The sequence below is a fragment of the Crinia signifera genome, chromosome 11 (assembly GCF_055691185.1).
Source record: "Crinia signifera chromosome 11, ASM5569118v1, whole genome shotgun sequence".
Lineage (NCBI taxonomy): Eukaryota > Metazoa > Chordata > Amphibia > Anura > Myobatrachidae > Crinia > Crinia signifera.
This window is the reverse complement of record NC_139227.1, coordinates 98558344-98584497: the sequence shown is the minus strand read 5'-3', so window position 1 is coordinate 98584497 and position 26154 is coordinate 98558344. Positions and strand designations below refer to the sequence as shown.

Here is a 26154-nt window from a genome sequence, read left to right as displayed (position 1 = left end):
CGTTTCCACAATCGCGCGGAGTGATGTGGGAAATGCTCTCTCAGGGCTAAATTAATCTTGTATACAGCACTGATGGGAACAGGCAGAAGCAATCACAAGCGGAACAAAAAGTTTCATGTGAAAGTTTTGTTCCCATCTTTCCTGGCAGCAGAATGCTGGGGAGGTGGTATAGGGGGAGGGGGACATGTCGCTCTCTAAGTAACAAAATGGGGGAGATCTGATGGTCTATAGTCAGTGATTGCAGAAGAGGGGATTTTTTTCCCTTACAGAGCAGGAGTATGGCCATAAGCTTCATCCTGCTCAGTGCCGCCACCGACGTCTATGACTGGCCCACTGGTGAGTCCACACTCCCTACCCAGACTGTTCCCAAATTAGGAATTCATCACCAAGGCCTCTGACCACCCATAGTTACAATATACTGCGACCAACAAGACTCTGGCACTGGGGATTATTGGTGACTGTACTGTACTCCCCCCCCCCCCCCCCCCCCTCAGGCCAGACCGAACTAGTTGCCTGCTACCAAGAGAGACACATTTTCCCACAGCGGCATTTGGCTCCTGTATAATGGTCAGAGACTTGTAATTATTATTACTGGTTATTTATATGGCGCCACAAGGGTTCCACAGCGCCTGACCATACAAAAACAAGAAAACACATTACAACGCAATGTAAGATAAGACATGGTAAATAAAGACAGTTGCATCAGGGACAGGACACAAGTCATTATTAGGGGGGCAGAGACGTAGGTTTAGGTGCGGTTGAGCAATAAAGTAAAAAATAAATGCATGGATGTATTCTAAGAGAGGAAAAAGCTCATGAGGAGAGAGGGCCCTGCACGTGAGATCGTACATCCTAAGTGATGACAAATATCACAGCAACCAAGGGTTCTCCCCCATCGATGGCAAAACTATTTAACATTGGCGATAACCATCGATGATTATGAATCATCGATGGCCATCCCCAGGCACATATATTACCATTGGCAAAATTGGTGCATCTTGCATATATGGCCACATTTGCACAAAATGTGTCTTTTCTTGTCATATTACACCAAAAACTGGCAATGCTGCAGAAATCCCGGCAGTAGCTTGTTTTTTCTTTAAAAAATCTCTTTTTAAGCAGTGACTTCTATCATTTCCCTCTGCCCTTGTGCGTGTTCTCTTTACTGCTCTTTTATTGGTGCTGGGGGCCCCCCAGAAGTGTAGGAATCAGACGCCGTTCCAAGCACTCGCTGAGCTGCACAGGCGGGGTCTGTCATTCTTTCTGCAAGGAGGAGCAGACCGCCTGTTCACCTCCATTATATCTGTGTTTATCCTCGCCTCCAAAAGCATTATCCCTCCCAGGCACTGAGAACTTGGCAGATCCAATGTTGTTATCCGATTCCAAAGCTGTGATAGAAACAGTAATTCTCCACTGTCGGTGCTGAACAATGCCAAGTAATGCGAGTGCTCTTCTCTGACATTGCAGCGCTGGGAAGTGTAATACTTGGCCCATGGAGGCTGGACACAATGCAAGCACTCTGCTAACTAAGCAGCATTACAGCTCCGACACCCAAGAGTTATAATGCAATGCTCCAACGAACAAGAGTTATAATGCAGTGCTCCAACACGCAGGAGTTATAATACAATGCTCCGACGCCCAAGAGTTATAGTACAGTGCTCTGACACACAGAAGTTATAGTACAGTGCTCAGACACGCAGGAGTTATAATACAATGCTCCGACACACAGGAGTTATAGTACAGTGCTCTGACACACAGGAGTTATAGTACAGTGCTCTGACACACAGGAGTTATAGTACAGTGCTCTGACACACAGGAGTTATAGTACAGTGCTCTGACACACAGGAGTTATAGTACAGTGCTCTGACACACAGGAGTTATAGTACAGTGCTCTGACACACAGGAGTTATAGTACAGTGCTCTGACACACAGGAGTTATAGTACAGTGCTCCGACAAGCAGGTGTTATATAATACAGTGCTCCGACACACAGGCGTTATATAATACAGTGCTCCGACACACATGCGTTATATAATACAGTGCTCCGACACACATGCGTTATATAATACAGTGCTCCGACACACAGGCGTTCTATAATACAGTGCTCCGACACACAGCAGTTACAATACAGTGCTCTGACACACAGGCGTTATATAATACAGTGCTCCGACACACAGGCCTTATATAATACAGTGCTCCGACACACAGATGTTATATAATACAGTGCTCTGACACACAGATGTTATATAATACAGTGCTCCTACACACAGCAGTTATAATACAGTGCTCCGACACACAGGCGTTATATAATACAGTGCTCCGACACACAGGCCTTATATAATACAGTGCTCCGACACACAGATGTTATATAATACAGTGCTCTGACACACAGATGTTATATAATACAGTGCTCCTACACACAGCAGTTATATAATACAGTGCTCCGACACACAGGCGTTATATAATACAGTGCTCCGACACACAGGCGTTATATAATACAGTGCTCCGACACACAGGCGTTATATAATACAGTGCTCCGACACAAACCAGTTATAATACAGTGTTCCGACACAAAGCAGTTATAATAGAGTGCTCCGACACAAAGCAGTTATAATACAGTGTTCCGACACACAGCAGTTATAATACAATGCTCCGAAAAACTTAGCAACTAACTTGTCCTCTCCGCCACAGAGCAGAGATCCAGTGCGCAGTTATGGCGTGGTCATTGCCACACTCAGAGATACTCTTCTAGTGATCATCCCAGCACCCTGCATCTTCCAAAACCTGTGCAGTTCCTCTTCCCTGCCTCGCTGCTGTAATACTTCTAGCACAGTCTGCTCTACATATCTGTGCTGAAGTACAGACCACACTGTGCTAGAAGCAACACCTCAGGCAGGGAAGAGGAACTGTGTGGGTTTTGGAAGATGCAGGCGCTGGAATGAACAATACCTACTATAGACACACAGGATTTGGTGGCACATAAGAACCACAAGGCCCATCTAGTAAAAGCACACCTATCTTATGACCAGGGGTGTACAGTAGGGGTGTGGTAAATTAGGTTGACCCAAAAGGTCGACATGCAAATGTTTGACATTGAAATAACGTTGACACAAAAATGGTCAACTCATGACTAGTTCGACATGTTTTTCCAGTCACCCTGTCCTGATGACTGGATAGGAAATGCTGGGAGGCCTGTTGGCCACAGTTATCACTGCAGAGCTTTCTATCCACTAGCAGGCTGCTCTAGGAGACTTTCCGGAGCACCACATGATTTTCGGAAACCTTTTGCCCATGCCAGGAGAGTAGCCAACTATGCCCAGGATAACGGGATTTAGATCATGGTGCTATATGGGGTGGTGTCACAACACAAACACAATATTGGATCTATAGGGCTTCTGTAGGCCACGGAAGCCCTCTAGGCCCAGTAACGGGCTAATGAATTACATGGCTCTACCATCTGCCTGATAGGCATGGGCATATCTATAATGGGTGCACGGCGTGAGGTGCTCATGTGTCCCTACCAGAGGGACAACACTGCACTCCCTGAATCATGTGATACTGTTCCCTGGGCACATATGGCACTGGTACCATTTTCCTGGAGATATGTGCAGCAGAGCAATCACTGGGAAAATGGCAGGGAGATCAGCTGATGCACAGCAGACTCCAACATCATGGCCGCAAGAGAGGGAGGAGGAGCCTGCACACAGGCCCGCTCCGTCCTTAGTCTGTTCCTGCTGATAGAATGACTGTAATTCAGTATAGGTCCCGCCAGAGAAGGGACACATTCTACCTCCCTCCCACTCCCGCCCACTGTTCTTATGGATTAAGTATTTGTGGCTATGGGAGCACTTGATTAAAAAAACACAAAAATAACTAAAAAAAAAATAGTTTTTTTTTTTCCACAAAGAATAAAACCCAGATCACTTTAAATGCTGTTTCCATAATATTTCATAATTGCCAATATGTTAATATTTCCCGGGCGCGGCGCAGACAGGCAGGTGCGTTTCCGCAGTCCAATCTCGATGAACCTTGATGCATGACAATCCATTTAATTACATGTTTCCTGAATTTTATATGATAATTGAACACTTTTGCATAATAAATACCCCAAATACAATTAACACTTAAAATCCAGTAAGAACAATAGAAAGTGAACATGCGGAATTTAGGCAACCTCTGCGCTCTCGCTTTGTGTCTTAGGTGGGACGTATTACGCACAATGAGGAAATCCGTATAGCGCCTTATTGATCACTTACAGGAAAACTAATATATTATTAGCAGCTATCATGACCTATACATCCTCTCCTCTCTGTGAATGTGACCGGCTCATCTAAGTGTATATTTCATTGCGCAAGATGTAACACTTCGGAAGCGCTCAGCCGTGCAGCACTATATCCGCCATGCTGTGACATGTTCATTTTAATTTAATTTATGTTTTATCGCTTTGTAAATTTGAGACTACAAATCAGACTCTTAGAATCTCAGCAAAGTGTCAGCGAGCAGATGGCTGCCACTCTGTAGAGAGAACTTCAGAGCTGCCGTCTAAGTAACGGGCGCACTTTAGTTAAGCAGCGAAAGTAGGAGAAATGAGAATGTATAGTCTGTCGCTTTGTAGCTTCTCATTAGTGAATGTTAAGGCCCCCATACACTATGCGATTTTGGGACGATTTCATCCGATTTCGGCACTTTGTGCCGATAATCGGATGAAATCGGCCCAAAATCGTAGGTATGTGACATTTGATCCGATCCGATGCGCGGTCCCGTGCGCATCGGACCGGATCAGGGAGGTCAGACGGTCTGTACATACGATCACGTCCGACCTCCCTGTATGCATATGCCTGCCACCTGACAGGCATATGCATACAGACACCGGGGGAGTGGTGGGGGCGGCCAGCGGCAGCGGCGGTGGGGACGGGCGGCGTGTGCGGTGAGCGCAGTGTACTTACACATATTAGCAGCAGCGGCGGGGACGGGACGCGCAGTGGCGGCTATTATATTTTTAAAATACTTGTCAAATGACCGGCCGCTCTCTGATTGGCCGGAGAGCTCTCAGCCAATCAGAGAGCGGCCGGTCATTTGACAAGTATTTTAAAAATATAATAGCCGCCACTGCGCGTCCCGTCCCCGCCGCTGCTGCTAATATGTGTAAGTAAGTACACTGCGCTCACCGCACACACCGCCCGTCCCCACCGCCGCTTACCGAACCCCCCCCACCCCCCGCCGCCGCTGCCGCCCGCCCCCACCACCGCTGCCCGTCCCCACTACTGCCGCTGCCCGCCCCCACTACTGCTCACCGCCCTGCAGCTCCCCGGGGTTTTTTTTACATGGGATAAATCGCATGCGATTTATCCCATGTAAAAATGGCACATCAAGTGCCAAATTGTATGTGAGCCTCCCGGGGAGCTGCCGGGCGGCTCGCAGGTAAATTGGGTCCGACTTGTCCCTAGGACAAGTCGGCCTAATGTATGGGGGCCTTAATACTGCGAGGCCGATACTGGCTGCATGGTGCTGTTATCCCCCCCAGGGCTGGTGTGAGGCCGATACTGGCTGCATGGTGTTGTGAAACACCCCTCCCCCCCCTTAACTTATTAGGAGGTAGATAAGGCAGCACCCAACGCGTTTCGTCCTGTAGACTGCTTCAAGTTTTGTTGCATTTCAGGACAGTTCCAGGTACTTATGTAATATCTGGGCTCCCGTTTTTCTTATGAGACCGCGTCCCCTCGCTGTGCTCGCCACGCTTCGGGCACGGTGGCTCGCTGCGCTCGCCACACTATATATAATCAACTCCATGCATAGTTGGATAGTAGGGGTATGAAAAAAATGGGGTGCATTTAACATGGGAGCCCAGATAATACATAAGTACCCAGTTCCATATTAGAGACCATTTTTTTATTGACATTTTTTATTGATATAACTAAACATTGCATTCAAGTGGCGCCCCAGCACTCACTTGTTTCCAATATATATATTTTAATTATCATACTCAGTAACCAAGCAAAATAAACCTTTAGTATTGGCGCTTTTCTTGGGGACACTCGCCACAGATACTCCCCTTAGGTGACGAGAAAACGCTGCCTTATATTGGGACAGCATGTAGAAAGGGCACTGATCTAGGTAAGTCTCCGCTGGACCACAAGAAACGTTTTGTTGGCATTGACTGCCAACATGGTCCATGTTGGCATGATGACCATGTTGACATTCTCACAACAAATAGAAAATACCAAAACTTTTTTACAATATGGTGCCCCTATAAAAGTATAAAGCCAACACCTGGACAGGATTGGCACACCTACAAATGTGCCATGAGCACCAGTAGTGTAGAGAGGCACCGAACCCCAAGCATGGCGAGTAAAGGGAGCCAGGCGGGAGGACACTGTGCACTAATTGGGGGTCCAGGTGCTCTCAGGTGTCCACATTGAAACCCAAAAAAATTGTTCAAATCTCACTATCGAGTTAACCTTTTCCTCTTCTCCCCACAGAGAGCGGTGGAGGCGAGCAGAAGTACGTGTCTTCCGAGAACCAGCTTCTCTATTACCCCAGCATTACATACACCATCATCGGGAGCTCTGTGATTTTTGTGCTGGTGGTGGCATTGCTGGCCCTTGTCCTGCATCATCAGCGGAAACGCACCAACCTGATGAGCCTCCCGGTCCACCGCCTGCAACATCCGCTGCTTCTCTCCAGACTGGTGGTCTTAGATCACCCCCACAACTGCAGAGTCACCTACAATGTCAACAACGGGGTCCAGTACATGTCAAGTGAGGGGTACCAGCCGCCGGTCAACATAGAGTCTCCTCCGTCCTATACCGAGGCAGTGCTTGACCACAGGTGAGCCTTCTCTCCTAAATGCATTTGTCTCTCTAATTATCAGCAAGGTGCAGCTGCCATGGAACCGAGTAATATCTGGCGTCTGCACCGACTGCGGTTATGGTATAAAGGGTTGGCAATGTTTAGGTTGACACATAAAAGGGTTGACATGCGTTTTTATGTATTTTGGGGTCAACTTGTAGATTTCATCACGTGACTTTTTCATGTGATGACCATTCCCACGTCCATGTTTTGCTTTCGCCTAGGTCAACCTTGTGTAATTCTACCGCATGGTGTTGACCTAGACCAATGTCAACCTAAAGACCAGATGCTCGTTCCCGCTTGCTGTAACCATTTCCTTCTCTTACAGCTCACGTCCACCCTGGTTCTCCCTGCCCCCTCCTCCGTACCATTCTGACATTGAAACGTCAAGCATGACAGAGCTTCCGCCATACCGGTCTCGGACAGGGAGCGCCACCAGCGCCGGCACCACTGACAACAGCTTGACCACGCCCAGTAGCACTTGGGACTCCACCAGCCCTACAGATCCTCAGGGAACACTCTCCTCCCCCAGTGATTCTCAGCTAAGTACAGTCCTGGAGGTCTAAACTGCCACCACCCACCCGGGGACAACGGTATGGCGAGAAGCCAACTGGAGAAAGACTACACAATATCGCGTCACGTGAGGACGGTCTGCGGCAGCTCGTTACCGGCAAATGTTCTTTCTATTTTTTATAGATTCCAGAGGTATATTTTTTAGAAGTTTTTTCTCCTCCTTTCTATTTGTATTGTTTAATATTGTTGTTTTGCTACCATGCTTTATCCTAAAAGCAATAAGGCACTTAAAGCAGACCCCAGCGGATCATACGTTTGGGACAGAAGAATTTATTTTCGGTGCGGTTTATTTATGATGTTTGGGAATAAATGAACCCTCACGCCAAAAAAAAAGTCTTTTTTGAGGTGTACCGGTCCCATTCCATGAGTACAGAGCATATAGATTCACTAAGAACCAGTGACATTACGAGACACAAGGCGCCAAGTACGTGCCTCCTCTGTATGTAAGGATCAGCGGCATTTCAAGCTTTTATCCAGGAAATTAATTGTTGAGAGGAAAAGGATGTGATAATATTTCCTCAAGCATATCCACACATGAGCAAATCCAAGTGTCAGAGACCCAAAGCCGCTGCAAACAGGAAGAACAGGATGCTAAAGCCTCGTGACGCATTCCCATAATGCTCTGGGGCTATGCTTCTTGACCCGACGCAACTATGGAAAATGCCTCTGATCTAATCAATACTACACTACTTGATAAAAACATTGCTATAGACAGACAATTAACGGGATCCTTGCACTGTCTGCACACCAGCCTTGGAACCAAACCTTACCCCCACTGATCAAAGCTTTCAGCACTTGTGAGTTTATATTTATCCTCCGTGCCTTTTCTGACCCAGCTCATGCTTAAGTGCATCTACAATCTATTGGTTAAGGCTCCAAGATGGCCGCCCCCATAGCGTGCAGACAACCGCTGCTCTTCCGGCCTATGCTTGTACGTTGTGCAGCAGGGCACAATGCGCTCATAGTCTCAACTAACAAATAACCCGGACCACCCCATGCATGTGGTGTTTATGCATTATTGCCCTGTTATTTAGCTAATCCCCAAAATTTGTGTCATATTTTTCTGTTCACACTATGGAAATGGCTCCAGAATAATGGCCGGGCTGGAGAATTTACACTACCGAGTACTGGAGACAAGAGACCTTCCAAAAACGTAACTCTGTATTTGCTACAGAGCCTGAGCAGTATTGCATTGTGACGCATATGACCTTGGGATTCTATGCAGCGTTACCTGAGCGATCTGAATATTATTTTATTTTTGCAAGCTGTATAATATGACATTTCTTAGGGAAAAGAGGCAGAAAGAATATAGTGACCCGTCTGTCTGTTCCAGTTGTAATATGTATATACTGTATGTGTAATGTGGAACTTCCTGGCTGGCTGGGCATGCGGGGACATGTAGTTTCTTATCAGCCAGAGCCTCTCTCTTTCGCTGATACAGTGTTTCTGATTACACTAATTGCTTTGTAAAGTGCCTTGAAACATTGAAACGAGGTAATTGTAAACCATACCACACAACTCATAGTTGCCTACCCTCCTGCATTCTGCAGGAGACTCCCTGAAATAGCAGCAATCTCCCTCTCTCCCTCATTAGTCTAGCAATCTCCATCATGTCATCTAGCCCACATTACACTGTTACATCATAGTTACCTCCCCTCCTGCATTCTGCAGGAGTCTTCCTGAAATAGCAGCAATCTCCCTGTCTCCCGCATTAGTCTAGAAATCTCCCTCATTTCACCTAGCCCACATTACACTGTTAAATTTTTTGGGAAAAAAGGAATGAGAGACAGATACATTTACATTGAACCATCAGCAGCACCATTTCCCAGCACTTTACCAAGTATAGTAGCTCTTACTAATTGCTTTGGGGCTCATCTACATTTGGATATAAGTCATTTTACAAGATTCCCCTCAGATGTAGCAGTACACACCCACGCTTCTAGGTGCCACGTACACAATCTCTTTTCACAATCTCTCCATATATGGAACTAGCCACGCCCTTTAGGTGGAGCATGACATGCCCCCTCAATGGGGCACTTTGTAAAATTCTATTACCAATCTCCCTGAAACTAGTTTTCAAAAGTAGGCAAGTATGACACAACTACAATGGGCATTTCCGTTGGATTCCATATACTTTATTTAACCAGTCAGATTGTGACAGAGGTTTTAGAGTTTGTTGAAGGCAATATTGCAGGAATTATGGTTTCCTCAGTCTGGGAGAACGTCGCTGGGTTATAGGGGAGCTGGTGATTACCTGTAGTCACACAAATGTGCTGTGTTCTCATCATTTCAACCACGCACGTAGCACTTACTAAATAAAAACAGTCAGCAGGAACTGGCCAGACACGGTAACCCGCAACCAGTGCAAAAACGAAAGACTTTACCCCATAACGGCACCATGCTCGGGCCATTTTGCAAGATTCTGTATTGGAGCCCCCTTGCCTCCTGGCCAGGACAGCTGCCAGCGTTGCCTTCCCCTAGACCACCGCCCCTACCTGTATATACCTGTTTTAGCATTGTTTAGCTATTGCAATCAGTGTGTAAATAGACCAATAGAGCAGTGATTGGAAACGTCAGCATTGTTGCTGACCTGCGCACTGCGCAGCCCATTCCGCTTCAGGCCACGAACGGGAGATGTAGTTGCAGCATAGGCGCGGAGCCGACAGACTAAGATAACGGTATCTGGGTGCAACTGACCTCGTCCAGCATAGGTAAGGCGTAACAATGTGTGACCCAGATACCTAAAGTCTATTGTTAGATTGTAAGATACTCGCTTGTTACCAGTAGGCTATGGATGATGAGAAAAATTATTTGTTTAGAATGTCAAAACCGATATACCAATAACTAGACCACTGTATGAATAATACCATCGGCTACGGCCTAATAGATACTGATAAAAATAGATTCAAATATCCAGTTCCCCTGTCCAGTAAATAGAGCCCCCTTATTAATCCGTCCAGTCCTCTTGAACAATAATGTCTGGTGCAGTGTTGAACATCTCCTAATTTTAGGTAATAGCCTTAGCACCCATTAGGTAACCTAGTTTCTACGGATGGCCCAGACTTCTCAATCAGCTTTAATTATCATTTATAAATATCGATTCTAAATATTGTTCATCATTATTGTGTCCAAAACCTATTTACATCATTAAAGTGGTTCCATTCCATAAACACCATGCATGCAGCCATTATGTCAGTTGGAAAATACAGCCAATCAAATCACTATGAACCGGTGACATCAGCAAAGCATAAGGCCACCAAGTGCCCCACTGATGTCACTGGTTCCTAGAAAATGGATGCACTGAACATTGGCCAGCCTACAAAATGGCCGCTGTGGAGGAAATGAGACCACTGGAAGCAACAAGAGACGTTTGCTGCCCAGCTTGACCAAATGCAAACAGTGGAGCTATAGTTAACAAATGAGTGTAATATATGTATGATTGTGAATAAGCAGAAGGCTCAGGTTATTAAATAAAATCATTAAATCCTCAAATAAAGTACTATTGTCGCCTATTGTTCTCCCCATGTGTCCCATCTGCCAGCCATACCAACAGATCGGGCTGCCATCCTTACTGCGCATCTGGATATCTCCAATGTACTGAGTGGACGGATGGCCGGCACCAGGGTAAGTGTCCCTCCCTGTCTGACCGACACAGCACATCAGAGGAAAACATTTCACTTATACAGAGAATACTGGTATAAAGGGTCAACATACACAAGCAACAATGCCAACATGTTCTTTTGTGTCAATTTGTAGAATTTGATTGCGTGGACTCCAAATAAGTGTATTCCGTCCCCTAGCTTTGCTTGCCACGCGAGGGCATTATAGCCAAATGCAATCATAATGTAACCATGAAAATAACCAAACTACATCCCCCTATATAAAGCAATAATCCCGCTAGAATTTTGTACCCCGACATAGTAAGATCATTAACTTTTAAAGCAAGTATGTCCTGATCAAAACCTCTCTGGAGTGAAAACACATATGGCTGCCAGACTCTAAGGACCTCATTCTGGTCCGCACGCAACACTGCAAATTTTGTAGCATTGCGCGTGGACTGCCCGCTGCCCGAAGTGCCACTCCCCCCTCACACGGGCTGACCTCCTGCACATCTGTGAATGGATGATTTGCATAATCACCCATTTGCAGGCATGGAGAAATCTTTCGATGCTTAGTGACCTCTGAATGATTTCTCCAAATCAGAGACACTTCTATGGTGTTTATGATCTGCGAGCGCCCTGTGCAAGGAGCAGGTGGGCAGTTGACCTCGTCACCACGTTAGATTACCATGCAAATCACCCAGCATTTTCATTGGAACTCTGGGCGTTCCCATTGGCTGTGCCCCCCAGCTGCACTGCTAGGTGGCTGGCGAACAGGTAGTACCCTGCATCTGCACATGAGCAGAATTGCGCCTGCGCAAAACATTGGTCACCCGTGTGAATGCGCTGGGGGACCGCTTGAATTAGAGTAAGGTCCTAAGTGTGGTGTGACTGAGGGGCGGTGCTCTCTGCTCAATAAATACACCATGTGTCATAGGACTGTGGTTGTCATGGCAGTGGCAGAATATGCTGAAAAAGCTGCAGAATGATCAAACATTAAGAAGAAACAAACCAGGGAGAAATGCCAAGATTCTTATTATCATCTGTCTCAGTGATTGAGATTAATGAACACTCACAAAATCATGGGACTGCTCCATGGCAAGGAAGAGGTGAGTCTTACAAGGCATACAACCAGCTTTCTCCAAGATACCACGGACCTACTGAATAAATTATCAACCCTAGGTCCCCTCCCTAATGGAGCCATCCTTGCCACCATGGATGTGGAATCCCTATATTCCAATATCCCCCATGAAGATGGACTGACAGCATGCCAGATATATCTTGAGTCCAATGGGATTGCTCCTGGTCCTGCAATACAGCTTACAAAATTCATCCTTACACACAATTATTTTTCCTTTGGCAAAGAAATATTTCTACAGCGCACCGGGACCGCCATGGGCAGTAAAATGGCACCGCAATACGCCAATCTGTTCATGGCAAAACTCGAGAGTGACTTCTTGGCATCCTGCTCAATCAAACCCTTGGCTTACTTCCGTTACATCGATGATATCCTGATCATCTGGACTGATTCTGAACAAGAACTCATACATTTCCATGAAAAATTTAACAGATTTCATCCAACAATAAACCTGACAATGAATTACTCATATACCGAGATAAACTTCCTTGACACCACTATAACAATTCAAAACAACGCAATACAGACAACCCTATACCGAAAACCCGTGGATCGGCCTTCATACCTCAGATGGGACAGCTTCCACCCGAAACACATCAAAAAATCCATTGTCTACAGCCAGGCCATCAGATATCATCGCATCTGCTCCAGCCCAGCAGATAGAGATGTCCACTTAAAACAACTTAAAGGGACCTTTTTAAATCAGGGATATCATCCCACATCAATCAACGATCAGATTATCAGAGCCATCAGGATACCCAGAAATCAACTTCTCCAATATAAAGAAAGAGAAAGAAACAACCGTGTACCCCTGGTAGTCACCTACAACCCACAGCTTGAGTTGCTAAGACAAACTGCAAAAAAACTACATCACATCATACACAAAGATGACCGCCTGAAAACAATATTCCCAGACCCTCCACTACTATGTTACCGACAACCTGCAAACCTGAAAAATATTATAATCCGAAGTTCACTGCCATCCATTACACAAAGAGGAACCTATCCCTGCAATGTAAGGAGCTGCAAAACCTGTGCCCATATCCTCACTACAGACAGTGTACGGATCCCTAACACACAACAGGACTATAAGATCCCAGGGACATTCACATGTTCTACTACCAATGTAGTGTACCTGATTCTGTGCACCAAATGTCCTATTGGGGGTCTGTATGTTGGAGAAACAGGACAAAAACTTAAGGCAAGGATGAGGTCCCATCGCCACACAATAAAGGAAAAAAAGACACACTTTCCTGTGGCCAAACATTTCTGCAGCCCAGGACACAATCAGGATCATATGAAAGTGATTATACTAAAAGGAAATTTCAAATCACAAAGAGACAGGAGGGTCTGGGAATACAAATTAATGACAACGTTTGACACCCTTAACACAGGACTGAATCTATCCGAGGGATTTATGGCCCACTACAACATCTGAGGAATCTGGCCCAGAGAGAGTGAGGGCATCGGAGCTCTAACTCTGGTCTGTCATCAACTTAGAGACAATAAAACTTTCACACTACTTATCTACAAACTAATTAAGGACTCAATTTACAAGCTCATTCTGTTATTTTGTTTTGTTTTGATCTTAAGAATGTCCATCTATCACATCTTGTTCCTACTCTGCTGTGTATATATATGTGGTTCTTCACACACCTTGTTATACCATGCCTGAGGAAGAGACCTAAGAAGTCTCGAAAGCTTGCATTTTAACAACATTTATTTTTGTTAGCCATTAAAAGGTATCATATTTGCTAGATTGCTATTTTGTTTTTCTCACTGAGGAACAAAAAAACTTTTCTTACAAGGCATATGAGACTTACTGTCAGGCATCTCATGTTATTATGACCTGTGCACGCCACCTGCCACCTCCTGCCCAACGCAGCTGCAAGAAAAGCAGCCTGTTGTCACTATGCCAACATTAGGCTGTGGTTAGGGTGGTATCTGGTCAGTAGGTCCACACCATATGGTCGACATCTTCAGGTGTTGATCATAGCCACGTCAACCTATTGACTGGAGAAGTTTATAGCATAACCGGTTGGGGCACGGGCGCTCACAGTAGAAACGTTATGTTGACACACACAGTAATGACTACGTCGGCATTCAGACCATTAGACATGTCCGGGCATTCTCAGACTACATGGACAAGCGGCTCTTATCTGTGTCTGTCAGTGTTCTGGCTGAGATCTGAAGGCCGGCACTACGGGAACAGGCGGCATTGATGTATGGAACATCATTATTAGCAAACGGATAAGAAGAGGAGAATAATGTTCCCAGATGAATGCGCCGCTCACACTATACGGCGCCTTATTGTGCGTGACAGAACATCTACCGCTCCCGTTATATAATTGGCTCCATTGAAAAAGTAAATTGAGTTTCAGAACAGTAGTCGCAGTTTCCCCGCATTCCTCTCTATCAGTGTGTAAGCACGCGGGTCCTCTGACCTCTCCTGTGATGCGCCCTCCCTGCGTTCCTCTCTATCAGTGTGTAAGCACGCGGGTCCTCTGACCTCTCCTGTGATGCACCCTCCCTGCGTTCCTCTCTATCAGTGTGTAAGCACGCGGGTCCTCTGACCTATCCTGTGATGCGCCCTCCCTGCGCTCCTCTCTATCAGTGTGTAAGCACGCGGGTCCTCTGACCTCTCCTGTGATGCGCCCTCCCTGCGTTCCTCTCTATAAGTGTGTAAGCACGTGGGTCCTCTGACCTCTCCTGTGACGCGCCCTCCCTGCATTCCTCTCTATCAGTGTGTAAGCACGCGGGTCCTCTCACCTCTCCTGTGACGTGCCCTCCCTGCGTTCCTTTCTATCAGTGTGTAAGCACGCGGGTCCTCTGACCTCTCCTGTGATGCGCCCTCCCTGCGCTCCTCCCTATCAGTGTGTAAGCACGCGGGTCCTCTGACCCCTCCTGTGACACGCCCTCCCTGCGTTCCTCTCTATCAGTGTGTAAGCACGCGGGTCCTCTGACCTCTCCTGTGATGCGCCCTCCTTGCACTCCTCTCAATCAGTGTGTAAGCACGCGGGTCCTGTGAGGCGCCCTCCCTGCGTTCCTCTCAATCAGTGTGTAAGCACGCGGGTCCTCTGACCTCTCCTGTGATGCGCCCTCCCTGCGCTCCTCCCTATCAGTGTGTAAGCACGCGGGTCCTCTGACCTCTCCTGTGATGCGCCCTCCCTGCGTTCCTCTCTATCAGTGTGTAAGCACGCGGGTCCTCTGACCTCTCCTGTGACGCGCCCTCCCTGCGTTCCTCTCTATCAGTGTGTAAGCACGCCGGTCCTCTGACCCCTCCTGTGACGCGCCCTCCATGCGCTCCTCTCTATCAGTGTGTAAGCACGCGGGTCCTCTGACCTCTCCTGTGACGCGCCCTCCCTGCGCTCCTCGCTATCTGTGTGTAAGCACGCGGGTCCTCTGACCCCTCCTGTGATGCGCCCTCCCCGCATTCCTCTCTATCAGTGTGCAAGCACGTGGGTACTCTGACCTCTCCTGTGACGCTCCCTCCCCGCGTTCCTCTCTATCCGTGTGTAAGCACGCGGGTCCTCTGACCCCTCCTGTGACGCGCCCTCCCCGCATTCCTCTCTATCAGTGTGTAAGCACGCGGGTCCTCTGACCTCTCCTGTGATGCGCCCTCCTTGCACTCCTCTCAATCAGTGTGTAAGCACGCGGGTCCTGTGAGGCGCCCTCCCTGCGTTCCTCTCAATCAGTGTGTAAGCACGCGGGTCCTCTGACCTCTCCTGTGATGCGCCCTCCCTGCGTTCCTCTCTATCAGTGTGTAAGCACGCGGGTCCTCTGACCTCTCCTGTGACGCGCCCTCCCTGCGTTCCTCTCTATCAGTGTGTAAGCACGCCGGTCCTCTGACCCCTCCTGTGACGCGCCCTCCATGCGCTCCTCTCTATCAGTGTGTAAGCACGCGGGTCCTCTGACCTCTCCTGTGACGCGCCCTCCCTGCGCTCCTCGCTATCTGTGTGTAAGCACGCGGGTCCTCTGACCCCTCCTGTGATGCGCCCTCCCCGCATTCCTCTCTATCAGTGTGCAAGCACGTGGGTACTCTGACCTCTCCTGTGACGCTCCCTCCCCGCGTTCCTCTCTATCCGTGTGTAAGCACGCGGGTCCTCTGACCCCTCCTGTGACGCGCCCTCCCCGCATTCCTCTCTATCAGTGTGTAAGCATGAATGTCCTATAACCTCTCATGTGACGCGCCTTCCCCACGTTCCTCTCTATCAGTGTGTAAGCATGCAGGTCCTCTGACCTCTCCTGTCACGTGCCCTTCCCGCGCTCCTCTCTATCAGTGTGTAAGCATGAAGGTCCTATTACCTCTCCTGTGACGCGCCTTCCCCACGTTCCTCTCTATCAGTGTGTAAGCATGCAGGTCCTCTGACCTCTCCTGTCACGTGCCCTTCCCGCGCTCCTCTCTATCAGTGTGTAAGCATGAAGGTCCTATTACCTCTCCTGTGACGCGCCTTCCCCACGTTCCTCTCTATCAGTGTGTAAGCATGCAGGTCCTGTGATGTGCCCTCCCTGCATTCCTCTCTATCAGTGTGTAAGCACGTGGGCTGGATGAAAGGGGAGGGGGGGTGGGAGGAGGCCAGGGGCCCCTTTTGGTTGGCATGCATTTTTTTTTTTTTTCGACAAAGGTTTTGTGCATGGCAGTGGGGTAGTGCTGCAGCTTTGCCTATCTGCCAATGTGACAATGATTAATGGTGCTGAGCATCGGGAGCCAAGGCACACTGACTGCACAAGCGTGCAGTGTATTACTGGGAGTTGACTAAGTCAAAACTCCCCAAAACTTCACAAAATTATTACACTAGAGGGCACTGTTTTCATTCTTTTCTTCCATATATATATATATATATATATATATATATATATATATATATTTATTTTTATATTAATCGCCCCCTACACCCCCCCTCCCCTGCAGTTACCCATTGACCAAGTTCATACTGCCATTACTTTGTGTTTTGAAGTGTAATATTTTCCAATGCAGTTTGCGACCAGAATCACAAGTGGGAGGGGGCCCCCTGTCTAAAGTGACCCCGGGCCCCCTGATGGCTTAATCTACAAGACAACAAGGAAACTTTCTCCAATGTTTTAAAATTGCAGAAATAAACAGTTCATATCCTGTGGGAACCGTAGCACTAAAGCGGATATTCCAGCGTGGTTCTTGGATAATTCCCTTCCCACACATAGCGGAGGGGTTCCCTGGTTTCTGAACAGAGAACATTGGGAGGTCGGCTGTAATCCTGTAATATTTACATCCTGTAATCCATCATTAGCATTATACACGTGTTACACATACTCTGGGCTGCTGCGTGTACACGTGTTACACATACTCAGGGCTGCTGCGTGTACATGTGTTACACATACTCAGGGCTGCTGCGTGTACACGTGTTACACATACTCCGGACTTCTGCATGTACACGTTTCACACATACTCAGGGCTGCTGCGTGTACATGTGTTACACATACTCAGGGCTGCTGCCTGTACATGTGTTACACATACTCAGGGCTGCTGCGTGTACACGTGTTACACATACTCACCGCTGCTTCGTGTTCACGTCTTACACATGCTCCGGGCTGCTGCGTGTACATGTCTTACACATACTCCGGACTTCTGCATGTACACGTGTTACACATACTCAGGGCTGCTGCGTGTACATGTCTTACACATACTCAGGGCTGCTGCGTGTACATGTCTTACACATACTCAGGGCTGCTGCATATACATGTGTTACACATACTCAGGGCTGCTGCGTATACATGTGTTACACATACTCAGGGCTGCTGCGTATACATGTGTTACACATACTCAGGGCTGCTGCCTGTACATGTGTTACACACATTCAGGGCTGCTGCGTGTACATGTGTTACACATACTCCGGACTTCTGCATGTACACGTGGCTGACTAGTTAGGGTGGGTAATGATTTGGCCACGGGACCCCATCAAGCGTGTCCCCTGGCTATGGCATTACACCCCCTGCTAGTGGAGCCTGGTGCTGGTCCCCAAAATACGGGGGACCCCTATTAATTTTGTCCCCGTATTTTGGAAACCAGGGCCAGCTCCAGAGCCTGGTGCTGGTCCCCAAAATTCGGGGGACCACCCACTCACTTTGTCCTCCGTATTTTGTTAACCAGGACCACTCAAAGAGCCCGGGGCTCGTCATGCCTGTGGGGGGGACCCCATGCCATTATTTTTTTTTAATTATTTTTCTGTTATAGAAAATGATTGACTGAGAGGACGCGGCGCTGGACCCCGGACTTGGTAAGTATTTTTTCTGTCTGTCCCCTTTTATACCAATGTTTAAAAGTTTGTATATGTGGGGGGGGGGGGGGGGGGGGACCACTAGCCACCAGTGATTTAAAAGGGTTTTTGGGGGGGTCCACTAGCCACCAATGATTTAAAAGTTTTTTTGGGGGTCCACTAGCCAACAATAGTTAAACTTTTTTTTGGGAGGGGGGGGGGGGCACACTTGGGGGAGTGGAAAGAACACTTATTAAAGAATACATTATTTATGTGGTAGATGTCTTTACCATATAACATTATTTTTGTGATGAAGTGCAGTGTTTTACTTCACTTTCTGTGACAGTTGTGACAGATTTGACATCTCCCATGCTGAATCTCCCATTATGAATCTCTGACACAAATCTCTGCGTATGTAGTGCCCTTAAGATAGAATCAGGTTGATTGAGGGCAGAGCTGACATCACAAACCCTCCCTGAAAGCACCTGGCCACGCCTCTGTTTTTCCTGACCCTCCCAGTAATTGGGCGGTTACCACCCCCAATCAAGCAGGTACGCTACGATCTGTACGCATGTGCAGTTTTTATTATAATCGATCGCGGTACAAATTCACGCAACAGATCTGAATAACCCCCGCTGCTGTAAAGATGCTTATTCAGGGCGTATATTAAAGATACAAGTGAGAGATCAGCCAGAGTGTTACAGCAAGACTCGCTGAACGTCCAGATTAAGCTTCATGTGATTAGTGTGTTGGCAAAACCACAATGCATAGAATGAGATTGTGCGGATGAGGAACACATACATATTGTGCCCTTTAAACCTTGGTGCCTGTATCCTAACTTCTGGCTAGAATTGCATGCTGGCATTTGTAGTTCCACAGCAGCTAGAGAACCAAAGCTTGCCCTTCCTGTTCTGTAACTTGCTGCGCGTAAGCCGTACCTGCATTGCGGGGGATAGATCACGGCAGGATGATGGGATGTGGGAATCACGACGAGCAGTATGGGTGCCTACGGCCATCATGAACCTAGTGGAGGGGAAACACTTTCATGCATTAGTGTGGGGGCGAGCGCTGGAGCATATTTATTTCTGCATGTATTACTGGGGATAATTGCAGAGCAGGTGCAGAGAGATTCGGATACGCAATAAGCTAAATACGCCAAACCTTATAAAGTACTATAACCCTGCAAGCCTGGGCGAACAGAACCGTCACACGCTGCCAGAGGTAGATTCTCACTGCACTTCAACCCACCGCACACACCTCACAATCGTCCATCGCCTCTCTCACACAGTGACCGCAAAAAGGGCCCACTCATTTATATGCACCATACTGTTACCCAGTTAAAGTGTGTGTGTGTGTGTGGGGGGGGGGGGGGGGTAGAGCTAAGTGCATCCACCTGCAATGGTCAGGGAAACCACCGCAGCCCAGGGTGAGAGGGGGCTGGAGGGACACAGGGCCCAATTCATCTCTGATCGTATTCGTAGCCCTGTTGATTATTATGCACACGGCCCACAGTGCACATGTGCAAGCCCTCCATGTTTATCACATGCCGTCCGCTGGGTGATTGACATCCAGCCGGCGTTTGTGGGTGACGTTCAAAATGTGAACAGGGCCCGGCCGTTGGGAGGGAGGGCTGCTGAAGTCATCAGCGGCCCTGATCGCAGGGCAGAAATGAGGTCTGAATTGGCCCCACAGAGAGGAGGGGAAGCTGCTGTAGGAACGCGGCATGGAGCTGCTGACAGAGAAAGATGTACATAAGAGGCACTACTGTGAGCATTATATGTAGGAGGTACTACTTCTGTGGGCATTAGGTGTATAAGTGGCACTACTGCTGTGGACATTATGTGCAAGGGGAACTACTACTGTGGGTATTGTGTATAAGCAACACTACTACGTGGCATACATATATAAGGAGTATTACGGTGTAGCGTAACATGAATAAGGGGCACTACTGTGTGTCAGAATGTGAATAAGGGGAACTTCTATATGGTGTAATACAAATATGTGGCACTACAAAACTGCAACATATCGAACATCTGACTTGTACATCCAGCCCCCCTATGGCAGGAAGGCAGAGCCTCACTCTAGGGGTTATTTTGGTTCACTCTTTCTGACAAATTCCTTCTTAGATGGACAAAACCTTGTGCTCTGCAGGTGGGGTAGATGTAACTTATGTAGAGAGAATTAGATTTGGGTGGGGTTTTTACTTCAAAGTGAGATCTATATTGCAGTGTAAAAATAAAGCAGCCAGTATTTACCCTGCACAGAAACAAAATAACTCACCCAAATCTAATTATCTCTGCACATTTTACATCTGTCCCCTGCAGTGCACATGGTTTTGTCCATCTAAGAAGGATTTTGTCAGAAAGAGTGAACCAGAATAACCCCCTCTGTCACTTCACAAATGTGTTCAGATGGCTACTCCATTGTTAATGAGGGGCGAATGGCACATTGCTTACAAACTGTAAGTCCCAGAGTAGTTAACCCTATCTAAGCCGCTGCAAAAGAACTTGGAGATGCCAGATGCCAGAGACAGAACTGAGAAGCGCCGACTCATCGCGTCACATAATTCTGTAACAGGCGCTGATGGTGTTATTCAGCTGCTGATTGGGGAGGACAGAAGAAATAAATAGAAATGAGTCCCAGCTACAGAACTACACATTGGGACTATTTAGGATCCTCCTCCCCCGGCTTCTGATGCAGATTTGATGATTAGCAGAATCCACAGACTCCCCAAACCCCATCACTCAGCAGCCGATGTTCCCAGAGATGTCATTTTACCTATCTACGTTTCCTCTATAAAGAGAGATAAAAAAAAACAGCTGCAACAGCTAAATCCGGCCCTGAATTACCGGGGAAATATCAGGAGCTGCAAATCTATGGAGACGTATGGCAGACAGCTCCAGGAGACAGCGTGCTCCCCTCGCTAGAGCACCAAGTCAGCACTCATTATACACTGCCAGAAATAGTCTCCAGCTGTGGGGGCGCAACAGACAAAACAGAAACGTTATAAAGAGGGGGGGTGGCGTGTGCACAGGCCTTCAGCACAGAGCGCAAAGATAAAGCAATACAACTGTAATAAGTAATCAAACAGCGCTACAGGGGGTGTCAACCTATTTATGGTCTAATTCAGACCGGATCACCGCAGTGCGAATTCGCACAATAGGCTGCGCATGCCTAAGGGCCTCAATGCGCAATGCCTTCCAGCTATGAAGTCCTGCTGCTTTTTTTCCTTCGATAGCGGTCTACAAGAAGCCGGCGTCTGCTGGTAGTAACCGGATGTTTAACGTGAGTGCCAGGAGAGACCCTAGGCGTGACCGAACACCGGGGTGTCCAATCATTTTAAAGGAGGGTGTGTGATGTCAGCTCCGGCCTCGATTAGGCTGATTTCAGTCAGGGCCGGTGCAAGGCACCAGAGCGCCCCAGGCAAGTCGGGGTGGGGGCGCCCCGGTGTCTGCCGCCCGGGTACCTGTCCCATACCCTCCAACATTTTTAGGGCAGAAATCGGTACACATACTGAAAGGGGCGTGGCCATGGATAAAGGGGCGTGGTCACGCCCCCTTTCCGAATGTATACTGGGCACTTTTTCAGATATATATTTAAAATGCAGTAGAAGAGGGGGGGGAGCCCCCGGCCCAGCACCTGATGCAGCTCATGTCACATGGTGGCTTGGTGGGCTGCTGGAATATTAAATCAGTAAATTTAATATACTTATTTAAATAAGTATATTAAATATGCTGATTTAATATGCCAGCAGCCCACCAAGCCACCATGTGACATGAGCTGCAGACAAACAGTTGCGACACGATGCTAAAATAAATAAGTATATTTAATATACTTTTATTTAATAAATATAAGTATATTATACTTATTTAGAATATAGCAGACTAGAGCAGCCCACCAAGCCACCATGGGCTGCAGCCAGACAGATCAGGACGATGCGTCACACGGATTTTATGGTATGTAGCCTAAGCGGGCATCCACACTTACAGTCTCAGACTCTGTGCTGAAGACGCCATAGGCCGGGCCAGGAGGCTCCTCCGATGCCACGATCGCCCATAGTCAAGCGCGCCGGGGCTGGCCTGCTGCCACCGCACTCCTCTCCCTCAGGCAGATTCACGTCGCCAAGAGCCTGAGGGAGGGGTGAGCATTCCACAGTGACTGTGCGCGGGCCGGCATGTGGCGTCATGACGCACGGCACCGGCCCGCGCAATGCACTATTGGGAACGGGTGGGGGAGAGCCGGCGGCCACGCACCACAGGAATGCAGCTGAGATGAGCAGACACGGAGCCAGGGCCCGGGAGCCAGAGGAGCTATGGCGCATAAGAGAGTGCTGAGCTCAGCTGAAAATAAATGCATTAAAATCGGTACATTCGGTACAATTATAATTTGCCGGTACAGACTGTTAAAAAATGGTACTGTACCGGCAAATTCGGTACAGTTGGAGGGTATGTTGTCCTGCGGCGCTGTAAAGCTGGCGGCGGCGGCAGCGGGGGGTCCCTGCAGTCAATAAGAAATAACGAGCGCTATCCCCTGGGCTATGCGGAAGCGCTTCTGTTTTGGAAACACTGGCCGCACGGCGCACGCTGATTGGCTGAATCTCAGCCAATCAGCGTGCAGCCAGTGTTTCCAAAACAGAAGTGCTTCCGCATAGCCCGGCGGATAGCGCTCGTTATTTCTTATTGACTGCAGGGACCCCCCCCCGCTGCCGCCGCCGCCAGCTTTTATGCACATATATGCCGCAGGACAGGTACCCGTGCGGCAAGGGGGGGCGAAATACCGCCCTCCAGTGGCCGGCGCCCTAGGCCCTGATTTCAGTGCTGCACTGAGTAAGTCCAGTGCTACGCGATGAGTGGTGACCAGTGGGGAAGTCATTGGAGGGTGATCGGCTTACCTACGGTTTTGGACATAGTCCCACGGCTGTGAAGTCTTCGCTAGTCGTACACATCTATTCGTACTGCGTGCACATTTGCAAGGTGGGATTCACCATTGCTGCCATGTGATCAAGCCTGAATTAGGCTAATTGTCTGGGAGCCATCCGGATACTGTGGCCGATTCCGACGGATCAGGACATTAAAATCATGGACATCATCCTGCTTGGATGTACTAATGTGCGCTCACGTGAGTCGTTCATTGCGCCGGCAGATTGGTCACGCATGCAGCTCATTCCGATATTGCGCAGTGCGTACGCACTACCTACATATAACCTGATATATCAAATGCTGGAATGATGCACAATATATCCTTAGGTTGCTCATTAGGAATGCACTGTATCGTTTGTTATGGCCATGGGGGGGGGGGGGTACACTAATTGGGGGTCCATGTGTTAAAAGGTGAAATAAAGGGGCGTGGCTACGGCAGCGGTGGAGTAGCACACGTTGTTCTGAGCTCCTCCACAATATCCTGATTTTATATCCTGCTGACTCCTTCCCTGGGGACTGGATCTTCTGCCTACCTCTTGGAGAGGCTTGTGTGCACCCCCTGATGAGTTCTCTCACAAGGTTGGCTGGACGTACAGTACATATTCCAGCTGCAAGTGAAACACGGAGCTGGTTCAGGCCGCACCACGTGACTCGCCGTCCATCTCCTTCTGCTCTGTGTGAGTACGCAGCGGCTGCCCCGATCTCCTGTCCATGATTGGCCACTTCTGGGATACCGCTGCTGGGACCCCATCCATATATCCACTGCTGTGCTGTGAGAGGGTACACCCCGGCAATTTTCCGACACGCCGCCATCTTCCCTTCAGAATCATCGGTGTGATCGGCGTGTGGTCCTGCTACTGAGATATTCTGGTGCCTTGCTGCCGGGTGACTGGGCGGGCAGGAGCGCTTGGTGATCCTCCGGATGATTTAGCGGTGAGGGCGGGAATCTGCCTCACTTGAGGCGTGCTGCTCAGACCGCACGGAGGTACCGGCGCCATCTTGTCTGCTTACCACCTAGGCCGGGGTGATTGTGATGGCCTGCTGCTGACTCCATTAGGGTTCATAAGGACTCTCTGATCTAACTAACTACCTGGGACTCAGGATTTATACTGGTACTTTAGTGATTCCTGCCGTCTGTTGATCTTTTTTTTATGCTGTAGGTGGTGTGCTAGCCGCCACCACTCCTATTTGTGGCCATTTTACAACAGAAAGTTTGTTCCAGTGGTAACTGTAAAAATCCTGCCCAGTGTGCGATTATATAGGAACATGGAATCCTGGATTACACAAATATTGCAAGCGGTCTCCGCTTCTACTACTAGGCTCATTAAAAAGCTTGACAACATACAGGGTGGTACCCCTTCTCCTACCAGTGCCCCTGCAAGAGATGCTGAGGTTGCGGAGAGAGGCCTGCCAATACCTACTACACCTCTGGCTTTTAATGTCTCTGGGCCAGTTCACACTCTGGATATATACTCCAATATGGACATGCCTGGACTAAAACTCAATTGCTGTCCTAATCCTGAACACCCCGTCTGCGATAGGATTGGCCGGAAGACCCTTTTTCTTTCAATTCTGGAACAGATAAGATACTGGCCCTGGCTTTTCAAATATTCTAGATGTCTGACAGTTTATCCTGGAATAACTGCAAACGGGTGTATTATGTTGGCCATTCTTTTTCGGGTCTCCGAAAATTGGCCAGATTAATGACTCATGTTTTCCTTTCATTTAGGATGCCGTTTCTAATTACTTTTGCCCTTTATTGTTTTTCTTAATATTATGCAATTGCACATTCTGTTTTAGATCTCCTTTTTCCTCTCTGTGGTTTGATTTCTCTAATCTAATGCTACTCCTATGCTTTGATAATATTTGGTGATGATTATTTGGTAGTCGCCCCTGATAGTCCATACGTCTACTATCCGGCTAAGTTTGGGTTGGGGGGGGGGGGGTAGTCCCTATAAGGGTAGTTATAGGTAGATTTAGACTAAGTAGATGGTTAGTAATTGGGATCCAGGTACGCCTTAGTTGGGGTTGGGTTGTACAGGGTGGGGGGTTATTTGGGAGGTTTGCTTTGGGTTTGGGGGGGGGGGGGGTTACTTTACTTTGATAACACTAGTGGGTTTAGGATAGGGTTTCCGACAGACGATAACTCTCCGATATATTTTTCCTACATGGAAATGCAGTATCACTTAAATCTTTGCCCTGTGGATGTGCTTTACTATATCCTGTTATGTGTGCCCGGATGGCGCCTTCGGGTTACAATATTTTAGCTACAGCGGTAAAAAGTCAATACTGTCTAATGCTTACCTATGTATACCCATGATATTGCTTGTTTCCATAATTTGTTTGTCTGTCAGAATACGTTTGTTTCAAACTTAAAAAAAAATTCAATAAAAATTACTGAATTTAAAAAAAAGGTGAAATAAAAAAAACCTTAAAAAAAAACATCAATCTATTCAGGTGTTGACCATTTTCATGTAAACTTTTTTTTCTTATGTCGACCTTTTTGGGGTTGACGCTGTCGGCCTAATGAACCATTCCTTTGCAGGAGTTTCTCCAATTTATAACCATCAGGAAGCCTGATCGCGCCTTCGCTCTGTATCCAATATTATCTCTTGGCCGCGGCTCCTTGTTCCTAAAAAAAAGTTGCTTGAGGGCAGAATTATTACTTTCCCGGAAGGTGGCACCCGTTGGCATTTGCTGACAGCCCATAGTGCTCTTGAATACAGATTTAGAGGATTTTTGCCCAGTTACTGTAGTAACCTCCACCTTATATATATTGTTACATGTGAATAGTTTTTAAAATCTCCAGCCTCCCGGTCTCATTAGATGCAGAGAAAGTGATTA

At 47.8% G+C, this 26154-nt stretch overlaps 1 protein-coding gene across 1 annotated transcript in view; it reads left to right on the top strand.

The window, feature by feature from the left end:
* Positions 1–10894, top strand: part of LDLRAD3 (low density lipoprotein receptor class A domain containing 3) — a 116640-nt gene extending 105746 nt beyond the window's left edge. Inside the window, exons 5-6 of the mRNA XM_083163863.1 lie at positions 6479–6827; positions 7177–10894. Coding sequence (XP_083019989.1) covers positions 6479–6827; positions 7177–7414 — 587 coding nt within the window. The 3' untranslated portion in view covers positions 7415–10894. The remainder of the gene's footprint in view (positions 1–6478; positions 6828–7176) is intronic.
* The last annotated feature ends 15260 nt before the right edge of the window (positions 10895–26154 follow it).